At 38.9% G+C, this 23,101-nt stretch overlaps 1 protein-coding gene across 14 annotated transcripts in view; it reads left to right on the plus strand.

Moving 5' to 3' along the window:
• Positions 1–23,101, plus strand: part of obscnb (obscurin, cytoskeletal calmodulin and titin-interacting RhoGEF b) — a 121,790-nt gene that overhangs the window by 69,386 nt on the left and 29,303 nt on the right. For 13 of the 14 annotated variants that reach the window (XM_028472946.1, XM_028472942.1, XM_028472944.1 and 10 more), the window contains 9 exons: positions 2,803–2,956; positions 3,027–3,188; positions 7,900–8,004; positions 11,239–11,505; positions 13,323–13,592; positions 17,041–17,307; positions 17,395–17,661; positions 20,228–20,494; positions 21,783–22,052. In XM_028472946.1, the coding sequence (XP_028328747.1) occupies positions 2,803–2,956; positions 3,027–3,188; positions 7,900–8,004; positions 11,239–11,505; positions 13,323–13,592; positions 17,041–17,307; positions 17,395–17,661; positions 20,228–20,494; positions 21,783–22,052 (2,029 nt within the window). The remainder of the gene's footprint in view (positions 1–2,802; positions 2,957–3,026; positions 3,189–7,899; positions 8,005–11,238; positions 11,506–13,322; positions 13,593–17,040; positions 17,308–17,394; positions 17,662–20,227; positions 20,495–21,782; positions 22,053–23,101) is intronic. The other variant, XM_028472941.1, reaches the window with a different exon arrangement.

Below are 23,101 nucleotides of genomic sequence, written 5' to 3' on the forward strand. Positions count from 1 at the left end.
AGGATAGTTTATCTGTTAACTCTTGGTCTTTAAGGTTAGCTTAGCTGTTAGCGCTTCGTCTATAAGGTTAGCTTAGCTGTTAGCGCTTCGTCTATAAGGTTAGCTTAGCTGTTAGCTCTTCGTCTTTAAGATTAGTTTTTCTTTTAGCTCTTCATCTTTAAGGTTAGCTTTGCTGTTTGCTCTTCGTTTTTAAGGTTAGCTTTGCTGTTAGCTCTTCGTCTTTAAGGTTAGCTTAGCTGTTAGCTCTTCGTCTTTAAGATTAGTTTAGCTTTTAGCTCTTCGTCTTTAAGGTTAGCTTTGCTGTTAGCTCTTCGTCTTTAAGGTTAGCTTTGCTGTTAGCTCTTCGTCTTTAAGGTTAGCTTTGCTGTTAGCTCTTCGTCTTTAAGGTTAGCTTTGCTGTTAGCTCTTCGTCTTTAAGGTTAGCTTTGCTGTTAGCTCTTCGTCTTTAAGTTAGCTTAGCTGTTAGCTCTTCATCTTTAAGATTAGTTTAGCTGTTGTAGGAGGATAAGGGTAGTTAATAATGGGTTATATGAATGAGGATATTAATTATGATTATTAATATTAGCTCAATGAATTACTGGGTGCCACCTCTTAAAAAGAGGAAATATGTCTAAGTTTTTCTTTAGACTAAACAAAGTATTAAATCAGGGAAGTGAATTCTAACAGCAAATCTACACCATCATCACAGCTTTAATGAATCAAAGGAATCAAAGATTACGTTTAACCTTTTATTTGCATCATCCAGTAAGAAACGAGAACAATGCGGTGATTAAACCATGATGAAATGCATTTCTAAGTTAATAAAAGTGAGGATTACATGTAGTAAAGTGAATCACTATTCTAAACTAATCTAGACTAACTATTGTAAAATCAAAGAATAAAATCATAAAACAAAGAGGGAAGACAGACAAACATATATGTGGTGGATTGTGAGTGGAGTGTAAGTATGGGGTTGTATTGTAGTTTAAGTGAGTCAGTTCTGCTGGTCCATTGTTCACTGGTCCATACCTTGAGATGTGGTCTGGTTGGACCTGGAGACGTTCTGGGTTTGCAGGAACAACGTCCGTGTAGCAGTATAGCTGCGCTGAAGTGAGTTCTGTTTTGTTAAACAGCAGTGATTCTATTGGCCGATCCACAACCCCTTCTGGGATGATCGCAGCCGGTTTCAGACTAAGAGGGACCACGGTTTGGTCCATGATTCAGATGTTGGAAGGTCGGCTTTCAGGCACGTTCTTTTGCATCTTAGGCTTTCACTGCGAGCAAGGTTCTTAAAAAGTCTAACTGATGCAACTACAAATAAAAGAAAAATGAAATGAAAGACTGGAAACATGAGGGAACACGTGTGTTTCTTTTTTTAAAAGAATTTGGAGACGCCTTTTGGAGGAGGTGTCTTGGTTGATCATTCTGAGATCATATCCGTGATTGGTCAATGTCTCTGCTTTCAGCTTGTGGGTGTGTCTCAAGTGTGGGTGTGAAATGGAATGACATAGACAACAGAGGGAGTTCCTAAACATAGAAGAATGTCTAATAATTAATTCCACATATTTCAAAACATCTTTCCAACATCATATCTCAATATATCATCTATTATGAAACAGTTTGATACCAGACACAGCTGAAAAATAGCATAGTTAGTACTTAATAAACCTGAATGTCAAAATTCGGGTTAAGGAATTTTCTTTATCATATGGTTAACATTCAGTACCTTGAACTAAGCTTTGTGATGTTTTCTAGTATTTCAAGCACCTTTTAAATGATAAACATTTTAAAATAGCATTTTGTTGGTTATTGAATTAAATGAAAAGAGTGGCATAGGACAGACAATATTTGCAATTTCAATTTCTGCAGGAACCGTACCAATAATCCTTTCTTTTGTGACTTTCCAAACAAGCACATGTTCTTTGTTCTCATTTGAACAGCAGAGCTAGTGTTATTCCAACATCCTGTGTGACCAGTGGTTTGGGTTCTGGAGGTGACAACATCTGCAGGGGGTCGGAGCCCAGAGTTTGAAAACTTAGCATGTAAACATTGACTGATTGTTTCCTTTTGATCGTAATGTAGCAGAGAGGTGATCACAGGAGCAAAACTGTTCTTGGATTCTTCTGTTCCTTTGTTCGGACAGGAAGAGGGAGAAGATCCCCCTGTGGGGCACGTTTGCATTTCACAGTAGGAGACAGACTCTCTGACTCCATTGACTGGTGAAACTAGTGTCCTAGGTCAAAGATCAACTTGGAGGATTTGGTTCCCTACACTGTTAGCTCTTCGTCTTTAAGGTTAACTTAGCTCTTAGCTCTTCGTCTTTAAGGTTAGCTTAGCTCTTAGCTCTTCGTCTTTAAGGTTAGCTTAGGTCTTAGCTCTTCGTCTTTAAGGTTAGTTTAGCTGTTAGCGCTTCGTCTTTAAGTTACTGTAGCTTAGCGGTTAGCTCTTCGTGTTTTAAAACCTGTAACTGTTTTTTTAGATAGAAAATGGTTCTGAGATATGAAAATTGTTTGGTTTTCAACTTCAGGTCTGACTTTACTGAACTAGTTTAGCTAAATTTAGTTCCAGTTTTGGTAGATTGTGCCTCTTGCTTTTTACTTTTCTACATGAGATGTTTACTGTATGTAAGGGACCAGTACCAAGATTTGTTACAAACAATATACGTGGGGGGTGAAAGTAACTAGTAACTTTTACTTTGAGTACTATTTGAGCTACTTTTAACTTGTACTTGAGTATTTTAGACAAAAATATGATTAAATATAATAGGTTTTACCTACCTCTGCGTATGGCATTATCCTCCACCAATGAACTGTGTCGTTCCAGGACAACGTGGAGCTGAAGCGTGGGAAGAACTGTGGTGTTCACTCTGTGGGCGCTAAGCGGACGCTGGTCATTAGCAAATGTTCTCCTGAGGACGCCGGCGTCTACGTGTGTAGGACCGCCAACGACAACACGTCGGCCACCCTCTCAGTTCATGGTCTGTAGGACTTTCCTCGTCCTGTTTGTTGGGCTCCAGGGTCCAGGTCTGAATGGTGTTTGTTCTGCAGCCAGAGACATCCACATAGTGAAGAACCTGGAGGACGTGGAGGTGATGGAGAAGGAGAGCGCCACGTTCGTCTGTGAGCTCTCCCACGATGAGGTGGAGGGTCAGTGGTTTAAAGGAGGCTCCAAAGTCAAAGCCAGTGACAACGTCCGCATGAGACAGGAAGGTACGCAATCACAGTGGCATTATGGGTAATGTGGTTCTAGTCCAGCTCTTTCACCACAAGGGGCAGCAGCAGAATACGTTTTTATCAACTATATCTTTATAAGTGACAATAACTGGACTATGGCTAATGAACAAAAAATACATGTAAAAAAAAACTCAACCTAAATATATTGTAAATTTTGTCAACTAATAAAAACTAAACTATAATGTTCACATAGGACGAAATGCAATCAAAACTAAGTTTCTGTTTTTGTTACGTAGAAATAAGTCAACAAAAACTAGACTATGACTAAAATAGTCAAACATGAGGTTTATTAGTGTTAGCTAATTGATAACTAGCTTGCTACCTTTTTTGTTTACATTAGAAATTCTGCCCCAGAACTGTGTTAATTTTGTTGACTAAAAGTTTTTGTTCACTATATCTTCTAACAGATTTAGTCGGCTAAGTATGTAACAGATTTAGTCGACTAAGTATGTAACAGATTTAGTCGACTAAGTATGTAACAGATTTAGTCGACTAAGTATGTAACAGATTGAATCGACTAAGTATGTAACAGATTTAATCGACTAAGTATGTAACAGATTTAGTCGACTAAGTATGTAACAGATTTAGTCGACTAAGTATGTAACAGATTTAGTCGACTAAGTATGTAACAGGTTTAGTCGGCTAAGTATGTAACAGGTTTAGTCGACTAAGTATGTAACAGATTTAGTCGACTAAGTATGTAACAGATTTAGTCGACTAAGTATGTAACAGATTTAGTCGACTAAGTATGTAACAGATTTAGTCGACTAAGTATGTAACAGATTTAGTCGACTAAGTATGTAACAGATTTAGTCGACTAAGTATGTAACAGGTTTAGTCGACTAAGTATGTAACAGATTTAGTCGACTAAGTATGTAACAGATTTAGTCGACTAAGTATGTAACAGATTTAGTCGACTAAGTATGTAACAGATTTAGTCGACTAAGTATGTAACAGATTGAATCGACTAAGTATGTAACAGATTTAGTCGACTAAGTATGTAACAGATTTAGTCGACTAAGTATGTAACAGATTGAATCGACTAAGTATGTAACAGATTTAGTCGACTAAGTATGTAACAGATTTAAGAGAAAAGAAGAGAAAGTTGTGGCAGCTCAGCTCTGTGAATTTCTTCAAAACAACAGCCTGTTCGAGGACTTCCAGTCAGGTTTTAGAGCTCAACACAGCACAGAGACTGCTTTAGTTAAAGTAACTAATGATCTACTCTGGGCTTCAGATGAAGGACGACTCTCAGTGCTGGTTTTATTAGATCTTAGTGCAGCTTTTGACACTATAGATCACTATATTCTACTAGAGAGATTAGAGAAATTACTTGGAATCACAGGGACTGCCCTAAACTGGTTTAAGTCCTACCTATCTGATAGGTACCAGTTTGTACACGTGAATAATAGGTCTTCTGTGTACACTAAAGTAAGCTACGGGGTTCCTCAGGGCTCTGTGCTAGGTCCAATCCTCTTCTGTATCTATATGATCCCCCTTGGTAATGTTATGAGAAAATACTCTGTTAACTTCCACTGCTATGCTGATGATACCCAACTGTATGTATCAATGAAGCCAGGTGAGACAAATCAGCTATCTAAACTTGAGGCCTGTCTAAAGGACATTAGGGCCTGGATGGACCAAAATTTTCTTCTTCTCAACTCAGACAAGACTGAGGTCATTGTACTAGGCCCACGACACCTTAGAGAAACCTATGCTAGCCTAACTGCCCTAGATGGCATTACTCTGGCACAAAGCACAACTGTTAGAAACCTTGGGGTTCTATTTGATCAGGACTTATCCTTCAACTCTCACATAAAACAAACTTCAAGAACTGCCTTCTTTCATCTCCGTAACATTGCTAAAATCAGATCTATCCTGTCTCAGGGCGACGCCGAAAAACTAGTCCATGCTTTTGTTGCCTCTAGACTGGATTATTGTAATTCTCTTTTAGCAGGCTGCCCGAGCAAGTCGCTTAAGACACTTCAGCTGGTTCAAAATGCTGCAGCACGTGTACTGACTAAAACTAGGAGAAGAGATCACATTACTCCTGTATTAGCCTCTCTGCATTGGCTTCCCATAAAATATAGAATAGAATTCAAGATTCTTCTTCTCACTTATAAAGCCCTAAATGGACAGGCACCAGTCTATCTCAAGGAGCTTGTAGTGCCATACAATCCCCCCAGAACACTACGCTCTCAAAATGCTGGACTACTCGTTGTTCCATTTGTCTCTAAAAGTAGTATAGGAGGAAGAGCTTTCAGTTATCAGGCCCCACTTCTCTGGAACCATCTACCAACCACGGTTCGGGGGGCAGACACCCTCTCTACCTTTAAGGTTAGGCTCAAAACATTCCTCTTTGATAAAGCTTTTAGTTAGGAACCAGCTCATAGCTCATAATTAAGATGCAATAGGCATAGACTGCCGGGGGGGGGGGGGGGGGTCTGGCATGCTCGGTTGGAGAGAGGTTGGAGAGGGCGTTAAGAGAGAGGTCATTTAGGTTAGAGAGGGACCGGAGAGGGTCCCATTCCTCTCTCTAACACTCCCTCTGTCTGCTTCTTCCCTTGTGTGTTTGCTCCTGTACTCCTTCTGGCTTTTGTCTTGCAGGTCCGTGGGATCCTCAGTGTGGAGTTACAGAGACTCAACAACTCTGTCTCCACCCTTTCCTCTGCACACACCCAACACAGCATAACGTGGATGGCTGTTCATCATAGGAATGGGATCCACACAAGGTTCCTGCTGCTTAACAGAAGGTTTTCCTTGCCGCCATGATGAATTCATGTTGGGTGTGGGATACATATGTATGTGTATATACGTATATATGCATATGTGTGTATCCATAAAATGAAGAGTCCGTCCCTAAGACTGCTCTACTGTAAAGTGCCTTGAGATACCATTGGTTATGATTTGGCGCTATACAAATAAAGATAGATTGATTGATTGATTGATTTAGTCGACTAAGTATGTAACAGATTTAGTCGACTAAGTATGTAACAGATTTAGTCGACTAAGTATGTAACAGATTTAGTCGACTAAGTATGTAACAGATTTAGTCGACTAAGTATGTAACAGATTTAGTCGACTAAGTATGTAACAGATTTAGTCGACTAAGTATGTAACAGATTTAGTCGACTAAGTATGTAACAGATTTAATCGACTAAGTATGTAACAGATTTAATCGACTAAGTATGTAACAGATTTAGTCGACTAAGTATGTAACAGATTTAGTCGACTAAGTATGTAACAGATTTAGTCGACTAAGTATGTAACAGATTTAGTCGACTAAGTATGTAACAGATTTAATTGTTTTTAAAAGTCATCTAAAGACCCACTTTTTTATGGAGGCTTTCTTGACTCACTCCTGTTTGTGAATGGACTCTTTTATACATTGTAGCATCATTGTAGTGGACTTTTATATGCACTGTGCCTTTTAACTGTAAATTGTGAAGCGCTTTGTGACCCTGGTCTGAAAAAAGCGCTATATAAATAAACTTTACTTACTTACTTACTTACTAAGTATGTAACAGATTTAATCGACTAAGTATGTAACAGATTTAGTCGACTAAGTATGTAACAGATTTAGTCGACTAAGTATGTAACAGATTTAACCCTTTATAACACTACAGAGTACATAGTATGTACACCTCTTTGTACATCCAACCTTCAAACACATACTCATTTGGCCATAATTGACAACTCTACTTAAGCTCCTCCCACTATATGAATACTTACCTCCGACGGGCACTGTAGTAGTTCTATATGAAACCACAGTGTTTGGTTTGGTTGTGAGGTAGTTTGAGAGGGAGGAGCTCATGTTCTTATAGGGTAGGAGGAGCCAGGATTGTCAGGAGGAGGAGTTTACGTGATGTAACGACACAAAAATCCAACTGTCCCGTTTGGAGCTGATTTTTTACAAAATGTGGAAAAACAATGCAGGGAGGAAACAGAACATTTTAAACTTTGTCGCTCTGAATAAGGCTAAATAAATGTACATCACTGTAGTAAAACCATTATTAAGTGATTTTTTTCATAATACTGCCTCTTTAAATTAAACACATTTTTTGTTGTACACATTTTCACTACAGGTACACTATAATTGGTCATTATTTGTTAGAAAGGTTTTAAGTTATTAGGCTAAGTCATTGTTTATTATTATTTGCATTCAATGTGTCCACCTTAAGGGTTCATGTTAATTCACCCGTTCCACCTTAAGAGCTGACGTTAACTCACCCGTTCCACCTTAACACAATGAGCACTGATCATTAGCAGCTGCAGTGGAGAGTAAACTCTGGTTAAGTTTAGTTTTCTTCCTCTTTAAAGTCCATTGTGCAGTGTTCAAGTGTTGGTGTGACCACACTCATACACCTGTTCAGAGCTGTACCCATTGTTTCATCCGTCTTCATGCCTATTATTCACCTGTGCCTGCAACTATTGACTAAATAGTTAAACTTCATCCATTCAAGCTCTCGTTATTGTGTCCTGACCGACGCCCCGGGGGCGAATGAAGCTTAAACACTCAACGAACCAAGCTATTATACAGTCCTTCAGTTAAATCTAACCAACATTATTAAATGCTGACATGAATGTTGATCATGTGACCCGTGGATCAGATACAGTCACATGTTTGTGGCCCCCGCTGTGATAGAGTTGCCCATCCCTGCAGTGAGACATTGTTATTTCCGTCCAGGAAGGACATATGTTCTACTCTTCAAGTCTGTGTCCACGGAGGATGTGGGTGAGATCAGATTCACAGCAGAGAAAGCCTCGTCCACGGCCAAACTCACAGTGAAAGGTATGTAACTGGGCGGGGCTATTAGAGCTGTACGGCGACCAGTGTGTTGACGTGCTTGGGTGCTTAACGTGCTTGTTATCAAGGTTGGGGTCAGTTATAATTAATTACAATTATAGTGTTTTTTCAATTGCAATTTCAATTAAAAAATGTGTTGCTGTTGTAATCATAATTTAATTGTAATTGAGTTCAGATAATTGGCTTTGTAATTGTAATTGACATAGAAACTCTATAAAAACGGTCAATTACAATTTAATGAAACGCAAAACTGTGGAACCGCTTTACAGTTCTATGTACATACAATAAGTAATTATTACAATATGTTTCAGATCAATTTTTCCCCACGACCTGTCACTTCTCTCAAGGTACATTTTTATCAATAAAACTAAATAAATATAAATCTTGGAGTATAGTGACAGAAAAAATACAAAAATATTAATCAATGAATTAACCAAAATATATTGTTCATTTTGTTGACTAATGACAACTAAACTCTAATGTTCACATGAGACAAAATACAGTCACAACTAAGTTTATTTTTTGTTAGTGGCCAAAAACAGACAGAAAAAGTGGGAAAAAAAAGGTTCAAACTGAATTTAGTCGACTAAATATATAACACATTTACTTGACTAAAGTCTTAATGTTGTTTAGTTGACTAAATTAGACTATGACTAAAAAAGGCCTTAAAACATTGAGAACGGTTTATTAGTGTTAGCTAATTGATAGCTAGCCTGCTAGCTTCTTGTTTATAGTCTAAATTATTATTTATTAAAGGCTCAGTAATTGTGATTAATTGTAATTGAACTTTAGTCATTGAGAATGTAATTGTAATTGACTCTCAGGGTAAAAATGATCCTTTTAATCGTAATTGGAAAAAATGTCGGCCATCGTAATCATAATTGAGTTGTAACTGAACATGGATAATTGAAGACAGAATTGTAATTAAAAAATGTAATTGACTCCAACCCTGCTTGTTGTGTTTCGTTTTATTCACCAATGATTTTTTTATTTAACATTGCAAACATTTTACAGTGAGGAGCAAAAATTTAACAATAAAGAATGAATGAATGAGTTAGCGATTAGCGCTTAGCATTAAACCGGGCTGGCTGTCCACTTCATCCAATCAGAAATCGGCTCTGTAAGCCCCGCCCCTCCCAACACTCCCATGGGGAACGTTGTCATTTCAGACGTTAACACGCTCATTCAAGCTAACGTGGAAGGAACAAAGAGAACATGCAAACTGCTGACTTCATCACGCTTCACTAACTTGGTTCAGTACTTTAGTCCAGTGCTTCTCAACTGGTCGCGACTCACTTTTTTTTTCTTTTTATCAATATTTTTAATAATTCAACCAACCAAATTGAATCTTATTAATCCATAGAATCTTTTTTTTTAAATCATAAATCTATATATTTGCCTGTGCAACAAGCATTTCACAACAGGCCTGTCAAAAGAAAAGTGCATTTCAAAATAAAAGACAAGTCCAACCCAACCTGAGAGACTTTAAATATTTATTTATTTTTGACCAGCTGTCCGCGTTCCACCCAGTACAGGTCCGCGACCTACTTTTGGGTCCCGACCCACCAGTTGAGAATCACTGCTTTAGTCCATATCCTCCTGAGAAGCTTCATGTTCACCCACTGGGCATTTTATCCTCTAACAACGTCCATCATAGTTTTCATTGGCTAATTTTTTTTTTTTAGTAACAATAACTTCACTGTAAGTATTAAAAAAAATACAGAAATCCAATCATAAGTCATGTGATCATGAGTTCTTTCATATTGATCGTTGACTAAAACTAGACTATATCCAAAATAGTCCTGAAACATGGTTTATTAGTGTTAGCTAATTGTTTGCTAGCTAGCTTCTTGATTATATTTAAAATTATGCCCCAGAACTGTGTTCATTTAGTCGACTAAATATGTAACACATTTAGTCGACTATATCTTTATAAGTGACAGTATTTAAACCATGTCCAAGTAAAAAATAAACCAAAATATATTCATGTTAATTTTGCCGACAATTAAAAACTAAACCATAATGTTCACACGGGATGAAATGCAGTCACAACTAAGTTTCTTTTTTCTTAGAGTGGCAAAAAACAGACGGAAAAACTGTCAATATTGGCTTAAAAGTGGTAAAAATGTAAGAACAATTGGTTTAAACTGGCAAATAATGTGCATGACAAATGGTGAATGTGGTTAAATTGGCAAAAAGAGGTTAAAAGTGACAATGATAGGTCAACATATGTGACATTAGGTGGAAAAGTAGTAGAAAGTGTTTATAAGTGCTGAACATGTTGGAAAGTGGAAACAATGTGTAGAAATGTCATTAAATGTGATGTAGAAATGTCAAAAATGGGAGAAATTTAGCAAAAATACATTAAAAGGAGCAAAAATATGGCAAGAAAAAGTGATGAAAATTGGTTAAAATATGGTGAGTTTGGTGGAGTTGCAGAAAAACTGTAAAAAATAAATAAAAAATAATGATGAGCAAAATTGAGCTCAAATTGTTAGAAAATATTCTTAGTTTCTTGGATTTATTTATTTATCTGAATAATATCCACTGTCATCTAGGAAGTTTATAGTTATTGGGCCATAGTATATAGTCATCTTAAAGATGTAAATCCTTTTTTAATCAGAAATAAAATAGGTTAAAAGTGACCAAAAATGGTGGAAAAGATGGTGAAATGGGATTTTAAAAACCACAGAAATTAGTTAAAAGTTACAAATTAAGGTTGAAAAAAAAAAAGACAGAAAAAAAGGTAAAAAAGGTTAAAAGTGTCAATATTGGAACAATTAGTTTAAATTGGCAAATAATGAGCATAACAAATGGTGAAACTGGTTAAATTGGTCAAAAACAATTGTGAAATATGGTGAAAATATGGTGACAATAATGGGTCAACATATGTGACATTAGGTGGAAAAGTGCTGAAAATGTGCAAAAAAATGCACTAAACGGTGCCAAAAAATAGCAAGAAAAAGTGATGAAAATTGGTTCAAATATGGCAAATTTGGTGTAGTTGCAGAAAAAGGGTAAAAATAACCAAAAATGGGCTCAAATTGTTCAAAGTTCCTTAGTTTCTTGAAGGCATCTGGTGACCCCAACCCAGTGTCTCATGACCCCATATGTGGCCCCGACCCCATGGTTGAGAAGCCCTGCTCAGGAGGATATGATACTGTCCCAGGTTGTCTGTTGTGCTCCAGTCAGGTCCGTACCTTGTTATTGTTGCTCTAGAGCTTCCTGTGAAGTTTGTGAAGAAACTGAGGGATAAGATAGGCATGTATAAGCACCACGCCCACCTGGAGTGCCAGGTGTCCCGGCCCAGCGCCGTCGTCCACTGGTTCAAGAACAAGACGGAGATCAAAGCGGGACCGAAGTACGAGATCAAGAGTGAAGGCGTGTACCGAAAGCTCACCATCAATGACGTGGACGCCGCTGACGAGGACACGTACGTCTGCGACGCCACGGACGACAGGACGTCCTGTAAACTGCTGGTGGAAGGTATAACCATCAATAACAGAGCTGACTAAAGTACCCAATAAAAGTATAGATACGGGAATAAAAAAGTATTAAAGTTGCTCCCTTACTTGAGTAAAAGTTAAAAAGTATCTATACTATAAAACAGGGTTGGGCTCAATTACATTTTTCACTTACAATTACGTTTTCAATTATCCATGTTCCATTAAAACTACAGTGACCTCAATTGAAATTAAATTACAATTATTTTTATCCTCAACAAGTCAATTACAATTTCATTCTCAATTACTAAAGTTTAATCACAATTACTGAGCCTGAAATAAATAACCTAATATAAGTGAACCTTCCTCCTGTGTTAGCTTTCTGTTAGCATCTCTAATGCTAACAGGTCCTAAATCAGCTGTAAAATACACTAAAAACTAATATCTATCATCTGATTTATTTCCTATGTATTGGTTTCATTGTTATTCTTCCCAATCAATGAATATATATAGGTTTAATATTTATAGTGTGGGCGTCTGAGCCTTTTTTGTGTCAGTGTACCCCTAGATTTATATATATTTTTAAATGGTAAAATGTGAGAAAGCTTGATATGAAACACACTTTAATAATCATTAACTGTACATAGAACTGTAACATGGTTCAACAGTTTTGCATTAAATTACAATTGACAATTTTTGGATAATTTCCATGGCAATTACAATTACGCTTCCAATTACACCGTAATTGTAATTAATGATCAATTATTTGATTATAATTGACCCCAACCCTGCTACAAAATGACTAGATAATTTTTATTTTTTAAGAACTTATAGAAAACTGGTTCATGGAAACAAGTTAGATGTGTTACCTTTGAACATCTGGAGAATTTAACACTCATTATAGATCAAATGTGTAAATATAATGTTTATAGAAACGTTAACGATATGAAACTGCCTTTTTTCATTTAGTCTCAACACAATCATGTTCTCCTGGTTCCTGGAATCGAGACGTAACGTTTTTGCTCTGAAAATAAGTCGTGTTGTTGAAAAGCTTCACAAGCAGCTTCACGGTTGTTGTGTCGCGTCTTTTTACGTCGTAACGTCATCTTCAAAGGTCTTAAAAGCAACAAGCTCATTTTTAAAATGTAAGGAGTAGAAAGTACAGATATTTGTTAAAAAAAAGTGAGGAGTAAAATTAAAAAGTTCCCACAAAAACAAATACTCACATAAGTAAAGGATAGATAACAGAAAAAACTACTTAAGTACAGTAACAAAATATTTGTACTGCGTTACTTATCACCTCTGGGTGTGTGTGTGTGTGTGTGTGTTTGTGTGCCACTAACTTGTTGCCTGAATGAACATAGAACTTAACATTTTATTTATTTATTTAAACTTAACATTTCAAAGGTTTGGTCCAAAACTCCTCCTCTCATGTGAACACTGAAGGCATCTCTGTTGACGTTTTAAAAAGATCTTCCACTGTTTTTACAAGTTTGTCCTAAAATCTTCTAAATGTACTTATTAGTAGATCCATGTCTAACAAAACACATTATTAGTTAGCATATTAGTTTTATTAACTTTTATAAATAGTACTACTTTACAGTTTTAGAGCCTGTGTTCCTCCATCTTGAAACCATGTGATTGATGATGTCACAGGGCCCCACTGCCTGTAAACATCTCATTGTTTTCTATTGGAGTGAAACATTCAGCATGATTTTTAGATCATTTAATATCTTTTTAGATCATTTAGCAGCTTTTTACATCATTTAAGTGAATTGTAATTGAACATGGGTAATTGAAAATGTAATTGTAACTCTAAAATGTAATTGACCCTAACCCTGGTCCATCCTGTCCCCACAGAGCAGTCCATCAGCATCGTACGGGAGCTCAGTGCGGTGGAGGTGACCGAGCCCTTTGCCGCCGTGTTCGAGGTGGAGATCAGCATGGAGCTGGTCAAAGCCCCCACCTGGACCCTGGGCGGAGAGGTCGTGCACGAGGGCGCTGACGTGGACATGGAGAAGGAAGGCACGCTGCACAGGCTCACCTTCAAGAAGACCAGAGCATCCATGAGCGGCGCCGTGCAGTTCACCGCTGGCAAGAGCAAGTCTGTGGCCCAGCTCACCGTCAAAGGTACTGGGTTCAAGACCCAACACCAAGGCCCTTAAACTGGCCTGAGGGCCACTGAATGACTCCAAAAACACACATAATAATATAATACACAAAAATTACATGTCATTATACATGACAATTAAACTAATGCAAAAAATTACAGAAAAATATATTAAATAACAAAAATACAAAAAGAACAGAAAATATAGAAAACGACAACAATAATACAAAATCACAACAATAATGCACAAATGAGTTAAAACACACAAAATGTCAAACTACTAAACAACAAAAATGTGCAAAATGATGAAGAAATGCACAAAATAAATTCAAATACAGAAAATAACAACAAAAATACCAAAAATAATATAATATACAAAAAACAATTATACACAAAATTACAATAAAAAAACACAAAATACACACAAAAGAGTGAGTATGACAGACAAGAGTATGACAAAAATAAAAATATATAAAACTGAATGACATAAAATACACAAAATGCCTCAATAAACATACTAAATTACACAAAAATACACAAAATAATTCAAAGAACACAAAACAACAACAAACTAACACAAAATGAGACAAAAATACACAAAATAATTTCCAAAACACAGAAAATTAATGTAAAATACACAAAATTCCTCCATAAACGCGAAACTCCATGAAGTGTGTAGTAAAAGATTAACGGTAGGGTAGGCGATTTTCAAAAGCTAACATGATTTTGAATGTAGCCTCCCTGATGGCTCCGCCTTTACCCTCCTCGCCCCTCCCCTCTGTGTTCCGTCTCATTGGTCGAAGTTATTACAGGTTTACAGCTGCTACATTTGACAGATTTTCTCCGTTCTTTTTTCAGAGCACATAAGATCTTAATTTCTGTCAGGACATAAAGACAATTTCAACCAAAAATTTAAAAAGTGTATCTGGAGGAAATTGCCTACCCTGGCTTTAATGTTAACCTATATGTAACTTGTTTACGGTCTACTTGTAATGTGCAATGTCCTGTGATTTATGTAATCTATGTATCATGTCCTGTTGAATGTCTACTGTACCCACCTGCCTTAGGACAACGGATGAAAATTAGTCATTGTGCTGACTTCGTCATATTTACGTTGTTGCTCTATATGCTGACATGTTGATGAATATGCATTGTCCTAATTAAAAAAAAAAAATAAATAAATAAATAAAGCGCTTTGAGTATCCAAAAAAGCACTATATAAATCCATTGCATTATTATTATTATTCTAATTATTATTATTATAAAATGACAAAGAAAATATGCAAAATAAAAAATATGCAAAATGAACTAAAAAGATCCAAACGACAACAAAGACAGACAAAATTAGACAAAAAATACACAGAATAACTTCACAACACTAAAAAATTGCAAAAAACACAAAATGCCTCCATAAACATAAACAGAATGACAAAAAATACACAAAATCAATTCAAAAACTAAAAAACAACACTAAATGAGACGAATGTAATGCACGAATTAACTTCAAAAACAAAGAAAAATGACAAAACAACTCAAAATGCCTTAATAAACACACAAAAAATATCAACCTCTGGTCGAGCACCAATATCAACAAAGTCACCTGTGACCCCCGAGTGACCCCCCAGAGTCTATAAGTGGATGGATCTTTTACGTGGGAATCATCTCATGAAACCACAGTGATTCCGAGTGACTGAAGGGTCTGGTGGTCATCCGGGATTCATAGAACCGTAGTTACGTACGTACGTCTCCCTTAAATGGCAGGACTTTCAGAAACCTCTTGAGTCCCCTCAAGTCCAGTGCGTGCATGCAGCCCAGTAGCTGAGCTCCTGCCAGGAAACATGGCTGACCACTGGCCCTCTGTAGTCAGCGCCTGTGGCCCCATAGGGCACCGGGAGGGCAAGGGCCCCTATCTGCCTTGGAGGCGGGCGTACAGGGGGACGTCATCCTCCAGCCTGCTCTGCTGGCTGTCGATAACTCTGACGAACATGGGGGGATATCAACCTCTGGAGCTGATGTTGAGGGGCAGTTGTGGAGGCCCTGGATCTGCCAAGAGCTGCTCTGGGCCAGCTGCAGCCAGATCGCCCCTGCCTGGGCGGAGCGCTCCAGGTCATTGAGGGCGGCTCACCCAAGCAGCTCCCCTGGCTCCGCAGAAAGGGAGCGCAAAACTCTTTGGCTCACACTGATTGCGCTAGCCACACCTGCCACCGTGCCTGCACCAACGTGGACATCAGATGCCCCATCTCCCTGGCGAGGGCGAAGGCCTGAAGCGGTCTATCACTGATGCGTCCACCGATGCTTGTGAATTAGAAGCTGAGCGGGCTGCATAAGGTGGGAGAGGGAGTTATCAACACTCCCCGTGTGGGCCGTTGTGTTGTAAGCCTTCGACAGCAAGTCTTCTGTTATTCTGCACTGAAGTTGAGGGCACTTGGCATCGGTCCTTAAGGACTCATCCGGAGACACCCTCAGGGACACAATAACAGGCTATAGCTGGTATTTGGTCCAGCCCATACTTGATAGCGTCCTGCATAGCTGCTTGGGCCCTGGCATTCGAATTGGAGAGGGAGAACGCCTTGGTGTCTCTGCAGCAAGCGTGAAGCTCCCTGACATAGTGTTCCTGTTGTTGCGCTAAGAAAGCGCTAACAGAAGCAGGGTTTTCCTGTGGTACGTCGATCCGCAAAAGGTGTTTGCTGAAGCGCCAATGGACACGGCGTCTTCATCGGCCAGGGTCCTCATCTCTGGAGGTCCCGGTGTGGTGGCCCTGGGCTGGAGAGGCTTACAAAGGTCTTTCATATGCCCAAGCACAGCCGACAATCTGTCGACCTTGGCTGACAACGTATTACCCTACCCCGCCACGGCCATTGACCGCTGGGACCTGGCAGAGGAGAAGTGCATCGTCCAAGGGGGTGACGGCCCCTCTGGCCGCACTGGTTCAAAGGAAAACCTCAGCCGAAGCTGTGATAAGGAAACTAATGGAGCTGCTCACTACCTTGTTAGTGCGAGTGAGAGCACTGCAGCTAACAGCGGACTAAATCCAGTGTTGCGGTCACTGTAACACATGGAAAACAACAGCCGCTGTACGATACCATCTTATGGCATCCTATCCAGCCCTTTGGAGTGTGAACTCAGCCTCGCAGCTCCAACCTATAAGGTTGCGGGGCTGCTAATGCGTCTTGTTGTTCTGGAGTTTTCCTCTCCGGGAGCTCCACGTAACTAACGTCCAAGTGACCATACTTGCGCGAGAAGATTAGAGGAAAAGATCCACCGGTGACACTGGAACTTATAGACTCTGGGGGGGTCACAGGTGACTTTGTTGCTATAGGTGCTCGACTAGTGCGTACATGAGATGTAGATATCTAGTCCTAAAGCACCGCCCCTAGCGGTCAGTAGGGATGAAATAGAACCAAAGTGTAAATGTGTTTGATGCTGTGATAGTGATACCATGCATAAAGTGTGCTGCCTTCTGCTCAGAGCGCCCCCTGGAGGTGGTCCAGTCCATCAAAGACGTCAAAGCCAAGGAGAAAAGCTCAGCTATGCTCAGCTGTAAGTTTTCTGCAATGCCCAAAGACGTGCGCTGGTTCAAAGGTCACTCTCCGCTGACGCCGTCCGACAAATACAACATGAAGCAGGAAGCTACACGAGCCCAGCTCACCATCCAGAGGCTCTCAGTGGAAGATGGGGGAGAGTACTGTTGTAGGAGTGGCCCCGCGGAGGCCAGGGGACGCCTCACTGTAGAGGGTGTGTACCGCCATCATTCAGCCAAACCTGCTCAAACCACTGAGTGAAAGAGCTTAACCACAGCTCTGGTGTTGTTTTTGGACCTAGAGCGTGATGTGAAGGTCACAAAGCATCTGTCGGACATGGAGGTGGATGAAGACGCAGACGCCATCTTCACCTGTGAGCTCAACTACGAGGACGAGGAGGGCGAGTGGTTCCTCAACGACAAGCAGCTCCTCACCAACCAGGTGAACACCATCAGCCACCAGGGCAACGTTCACCGGCTCACTCTGAAGAACCTGGCCCCGCAGGACGGAGGGACCGTCACTTTCCAAGTGCGAAAGGTCAAAGAGTCATCCACGCTCAAGGTCAAAGGTCAGAGAGCAATCGGCAGTGGTGTGTGTGTCAGCAGTACGTGTACATTTTAGGACCCGCTCAGGTCTCAGAGTGAGGTATCAGGAAAACCTCATTGGTCAGACCAATTGGACTCATGACTCAGCAAAGCCTCCGTCGAACCAAACGTTGTCACATTAAATGGCCTCAGGCTTCAAAATAAAAGTCCTCGAACTCAACGGAACGACATGGCATTTTATTTTGAAGGAACTGAAAGTGCAGGAGACAAAGTAAGTTGAAAAGCCGTTCTTTCCTTTTATTTTTTAAAAATTAAGATATATCAATTTATTTTTTGATTAATAAATACATAGTCAGATGAAACGTTGATATATCTTAACCTTTAAAATTAATTACATAAAATAACAGCTTACAACTTACTCTTGTATCCAAAGCAGCTCATAATGATGTTTATTTCCATATGTGTATTTTTAAAGCTGTTATTTTCTTCAATTATTTTTAAAGGTTAATATATATCGATGTTTCATTTAACTGTGTATTTATTAATCAAACAATATGTTGATAAATCTTAAAGGGGACATATTATGAAAAATCCACTTCACTTCAGTCGCCCATAACGAGTTGCTTGAAGATAGTGGAGCTTTTTGGTGTGTGTGTGTGTGTGTGTGTGTGTGTGTGTGTGTGTGTGTGTGTGTGTGTGTGTGTGTGTGTGTGTGTGTGTGTGTGTGTGTGTGTGTGTGTGTGTGTGTGTGTGTGTGTGTGTGTGTGTGTGTGTGTGTGTGTGTGTGTGTGTGTGTGTGTGTGTGTGTGTGTGTGTGTGTGTGTGTGAGAGCTGATCACTTCTTCACTCAAATCTGACCCATGTCTGACTTTTTCAAATCAGATTCAGGCCACTTTCATATGTGGTCCTAAATCAGATACAGATCAGATCTTTTTCAATGAGACCTCGGTGTGAACGGTCAAGGAGGATTTAATGAGCATTTGATAAGTTGGTGTCATTATTATCAGCTGTCAGAGCAGCAGCCAATGGAGATGGACAGTGTTTAAAGCTGATATCCGGAGTTTCTGAGAAACGTCTCAATGTCCCGTCTTAAACCGCTCCACTTCCTCCCCCTGCCTCTGCCATTCTACCAGAAGCCACGCCTCTACTTTTCTGCATGCGCATCGTGGACAATAACAAGGTCGCATCAGGTCACATTGATTTGTCTATGGATCAGGTAAGAGCCAAAATCATATTTACCTGTTTGCGTGGCCTTGTTCCCGTGCACTGTTCCACATTCACTTTGATTGACAGTCTCAAAAACAGGAAGTGGAAGCCTATTGGCTGCAATCGTTTCCATGTGTATAGGGATCTATAGGACGAAGGAGGGACTTATATACATTAATGTATATGAATGACCACCAGCAGTAGATCATAATAAAAGACGAGTTAGAGATTTTCATCACATTTTAAAAAATGATACATAAACGTAGATTTCTCAGAAATTCCAGATATCAGCTTTAAGCATCCACTGTTAAATCAATCCTTTTTCTGCACAAGAACATGGATTATCCTTTTATATTTGATACATGGATTATGTAAATTGGTCCACTCTCATGCACGCACTGCAGGCACTTGTTTCCTCGTGCGCTGATCTGATGTTGACATTAACTGTTAATAAATGCAATGGTCATCACTACAACAAGCGTACAAATGTCATCTGTATGAGGAAGAAAATAGGTTTTAATTGATGGTTTCAGGTCGGGTGCTGATATAAACACCTACTGTCTGTACGTTTCAGTTTTGCTCTGTCGGGTTCTGGTCAAAGCTTGAAGGTTTACGTCATAAATAATCTGTGTTTAAAAGCAAATCAGCAGCACAAAAAATCAGAACAATATTTGTCTCTGCTTTTCTTTATCATTTTCCTCCACCTGTTCATTCATTCTCTGGCTCAGCTGCACAGAAACGCGACAATGCCCATGTGGGTCAGATTGGAGCGTCAAAGCGTTCACACTGGAGTCTGATATACAGTACGTCACATTTTAAATGCTAATGCAACGAAAAAAACAAAAAATAAGATCTGAGCAAAAAATCAGAATTGAGCATTAAGGCTTGTAGTGTGAGCGTAGTGTGTGCCACCCCGCGGAATACACGGGCGGGGAAGGGGGAGGTCTATGCAAATCCAGGGACACCCCCCCAAAACAGAGCGTTCTGACAGCTTGGTATTAAACCTCTTCTGTTGCTTAACTCATGTTATGTTTTGACCAATCACTAGCACAGATACTGTATGTCATTTAGACCACAGGGAAGTGTTTTAAAAGTTAAAAAATGTGTATAATATGTCCCCTTTAACGTAAAATAAATAAACTTACTTAGCCATGTGTACTTTCGGTTCCTTCAAAATAAAACGCCATGTCGTTGAGTCTCAGTCGTGTCATTTGACGGCGCTTGGTTTGATAAGTGAGGCCTTTAGATTTGCTGAGTCATGAGTCCGTTTGGTCTGACCAATGACGGAGGTTTTCCTGAGACCTGAGGATGTGCTGGAATGTCCAGCGTACAGCAGTGATACATGTGATCACTACTTTTCTCTCTCTCCTTCCGTATCCCCAGAGAAGCGAGCGCTGTTCCTCAAGTCGTTGGACGACGTGACGGGTGAAGAGAAGGGGATGATCACGTTGGCCTGTGAGGCGTCCAAACCCAGAGTGACCCCTGTGTGGAGAAAAGAAGCCAGTGTCCTAAAGGCCGGACCAAAGTACGAGCTCCTGCACACGGGCCGCTCTCTGGGACTCATCATCAAAGACGTCACCAAAGATGACGAAGGAGAGTACAGCTGTGACCTGGGCACGGAGGTCTCCAGGTCAAAGGTCACTGTCAGAGGTAGGACGCTCCTATCTTTGTGTGCTCGTTCTCTGTTTCTGGACTCATATTGTGGATTTCTCTTCTTGATTTGTGTGTTATGAGTCATTTTCAGCAGTTTTGTTGTTGTTTTGTATATCTTTGTCACATTTTTTGTTACATTTGTTGTCATTGTGTGTTTTTGGGGTAATTTTTTGTATTTTTGCTTTCCTTTTGTGTACTCTCACAAATTCACAATGTGTATTTTTGTTGTTCATTTCTGTATTTTGGTCATCCATTTGTGTATTTTTGTTCTCATTTTGTGTGTTTTGAGGTAGTTTTGTGTATTTTTTTTGTCTTTTTGTGTGTTTTTGCTATAATAGTGTGAATTTTTCTTCCATATTTTTCTTCTTATTTTTTGTTACATTTGTAGTCATTGTATGTGTTTTGCGGTATTTTTTGTTTATTTTTGTTGTACTTTTGGATGTTTTATGAGTCATTTTATACATTTTGTGTGTTCTTGTTGTTGATTTCTGTATTTTGCTTGTCCAATTGTGTATTTTTGGAGTCATACTGTTTGTTTTTGGAGTAGTGTTGTGTATTTTTGTTTGTTTTTGTTGTCATTTTGCAGTCATTCTGTCTATTTTTCTTCTTGATTTGTGTGTTTGTCATTTTCAGCATATTTGTTGTTGTTTTGTATATTTTCTTATTCTGGAAATTTTGTACATTTGTAGTCATTTTGTGTGTTCTTGAGCTAGTTTTGTGTATTTTTGTATGTTTTTGTTGTTATTTTGTGTGTTTTACACTCACATTGTGTAGTTTTGTTGTTGATTTGTGTCTAATAGGTCATTCTGAGTGTTTTTGTTGTTGTTTTGTGTATTTTGTTGTATCTTTTGTACATTTGTACTCATTTTGTCTGTGTTTATCATTTTTTGTGTTTATGGACTCATATTGTGTATGTATTTTGTTAATTTATGTGTTATAAGTCATTTAGAGAATGATTTTTGTATATTTTACGAGTATTTTTTATACATTTGTAGTCATTTTGTATTTTTTGGGTTAGCTTTGTGCGGTTTTATTGTTATTGTGCTTGTTTGGGACTCATATTGTGTATTCCGGTTGTTGATTTGTGTATTAATCTGTAATCTAGTATGTTTTTGCAGTCAGTGTGTGTTTATTTCGGGGGCTCCACAAAACTAGACCGAGGGCCACATGTGGTGGAAATATGAAACTATTTTACTCAAGACATTTAACAAGTTCAAATAAATCATCAACTGCATGAATTAAATGAACAAATATTGACTCGTTATCATTTACTTTTCTTTTCTAGAGATTGGCATCGGCATCACAAAGTGGTTAAAGTCGGTGGAGGTGAAGGAGGCGGAGTCATGCAGCTTTGAGTGCATCCTGTCTCGGGAATGCTCCGAGGAGTTTTCCTGGAGCGTGAATGGAAACACGGTGAAGAACGCAGGTCGTTATAAGACGAGCAGGAAAGGTCGTAAATACACGCTGAATATCTCAGACGTTTCCCTGACGGACGCTGGAGACGTGGTGTTCAGCATCCAAGAGCTCAGCTCCAAAGCTACGCTCACAGTGGAAGGTGAGACAGGCTCCGCCCACCATCAGATACACATGCTTTGTAATCAATTCTTCTCACCTAAAATTGCTGAGAAACACCCTTAACTTGAGGTATTTTCATTGAAATTAATCACATTATTGTACAGATCAAAAGATTGACAAACAAAGTGTCTTTAGAAAGTCATTTTGTGTATTTGTGTTGCAGTTTGGTGAGTTTTTGTGGTCGTTTTATGTCATTTTGGAGTCATTTTTGTTTTTTCTTGCAATTTTCAGTTTTTTTCTTTCTTTTTGTGTTTTTGTTGCATTTTTTTTTTACACATTTCTTGACATTTTGCGCATTTTACTGTTGTTTTGTGTGTTTTTGGAGTTTTGTGTCTTATGTTGTTCATCATATGTTTTTCTTAGTTTTTATGTGTTTTTGTTGTTATTTCATGTATTATTTTTGTCATTTTTGGTATTTATGTTGCAGTTTGGCAAGTTTTTCTCTTCAGGAAGCACTAAATCAGGGTTTTTCAACCATGGTGACGGGACCCCATATGGGGTCACCTGGAGTTTAAATATCTTCATTTCTATACTTTGACTTGGTGAAATATAAATGTACTTTAACTAAAATGCAGTAAAAAAAATATCTGAGCTCAAACATGATGAAAAACTAATTTTAGAAAAATGGATTAGAGACACTGTCTGCTCCCACTAGGACCGCTGTCCCTGCTAGCTGCTACATGCTAGCATTGAGGTGCTAACTGCTACATGTTTAGCATTGAGGTGCTAGCTGCTACATGTTTAGCATTGAGGTGCTAGCTGCTACATGTTTAGCATTGAGGTGCTAGCTGCTACATGTTTAGCATTGAGGTATTAACTGCTATATATTTGGCACTGAGGTGCTAGCTGCTATATATTTGGCACCGAGGTGCTAGCTCAGGCTAGAAGAGCACTGATTCACAAACTCTTGCACATTTTTTACACAACTGGGATTTTGTTTTCGGGTGTTTTTATTTAAACTAAAATTAACGCCAATAAAACGTGTCTACATACGGTCCATGTACCATTAAAAAGGTTGAAACTCTGCTA

This window comes from Gouania willdenowi, chromosome 17 (assembly GCF_900634775.1).
Source record: "Gouania willdenowi chromosome 17, fGouWil2.1, whole genome shotgun sequence".
NCBI classification, from domain to species: domain Eukaryota; kingdom Metazoa; phylum Chordata; class Actinopteri; order Blenniiformes; family Gobiesocidae; genus Gouania; species Gouania willdenowi.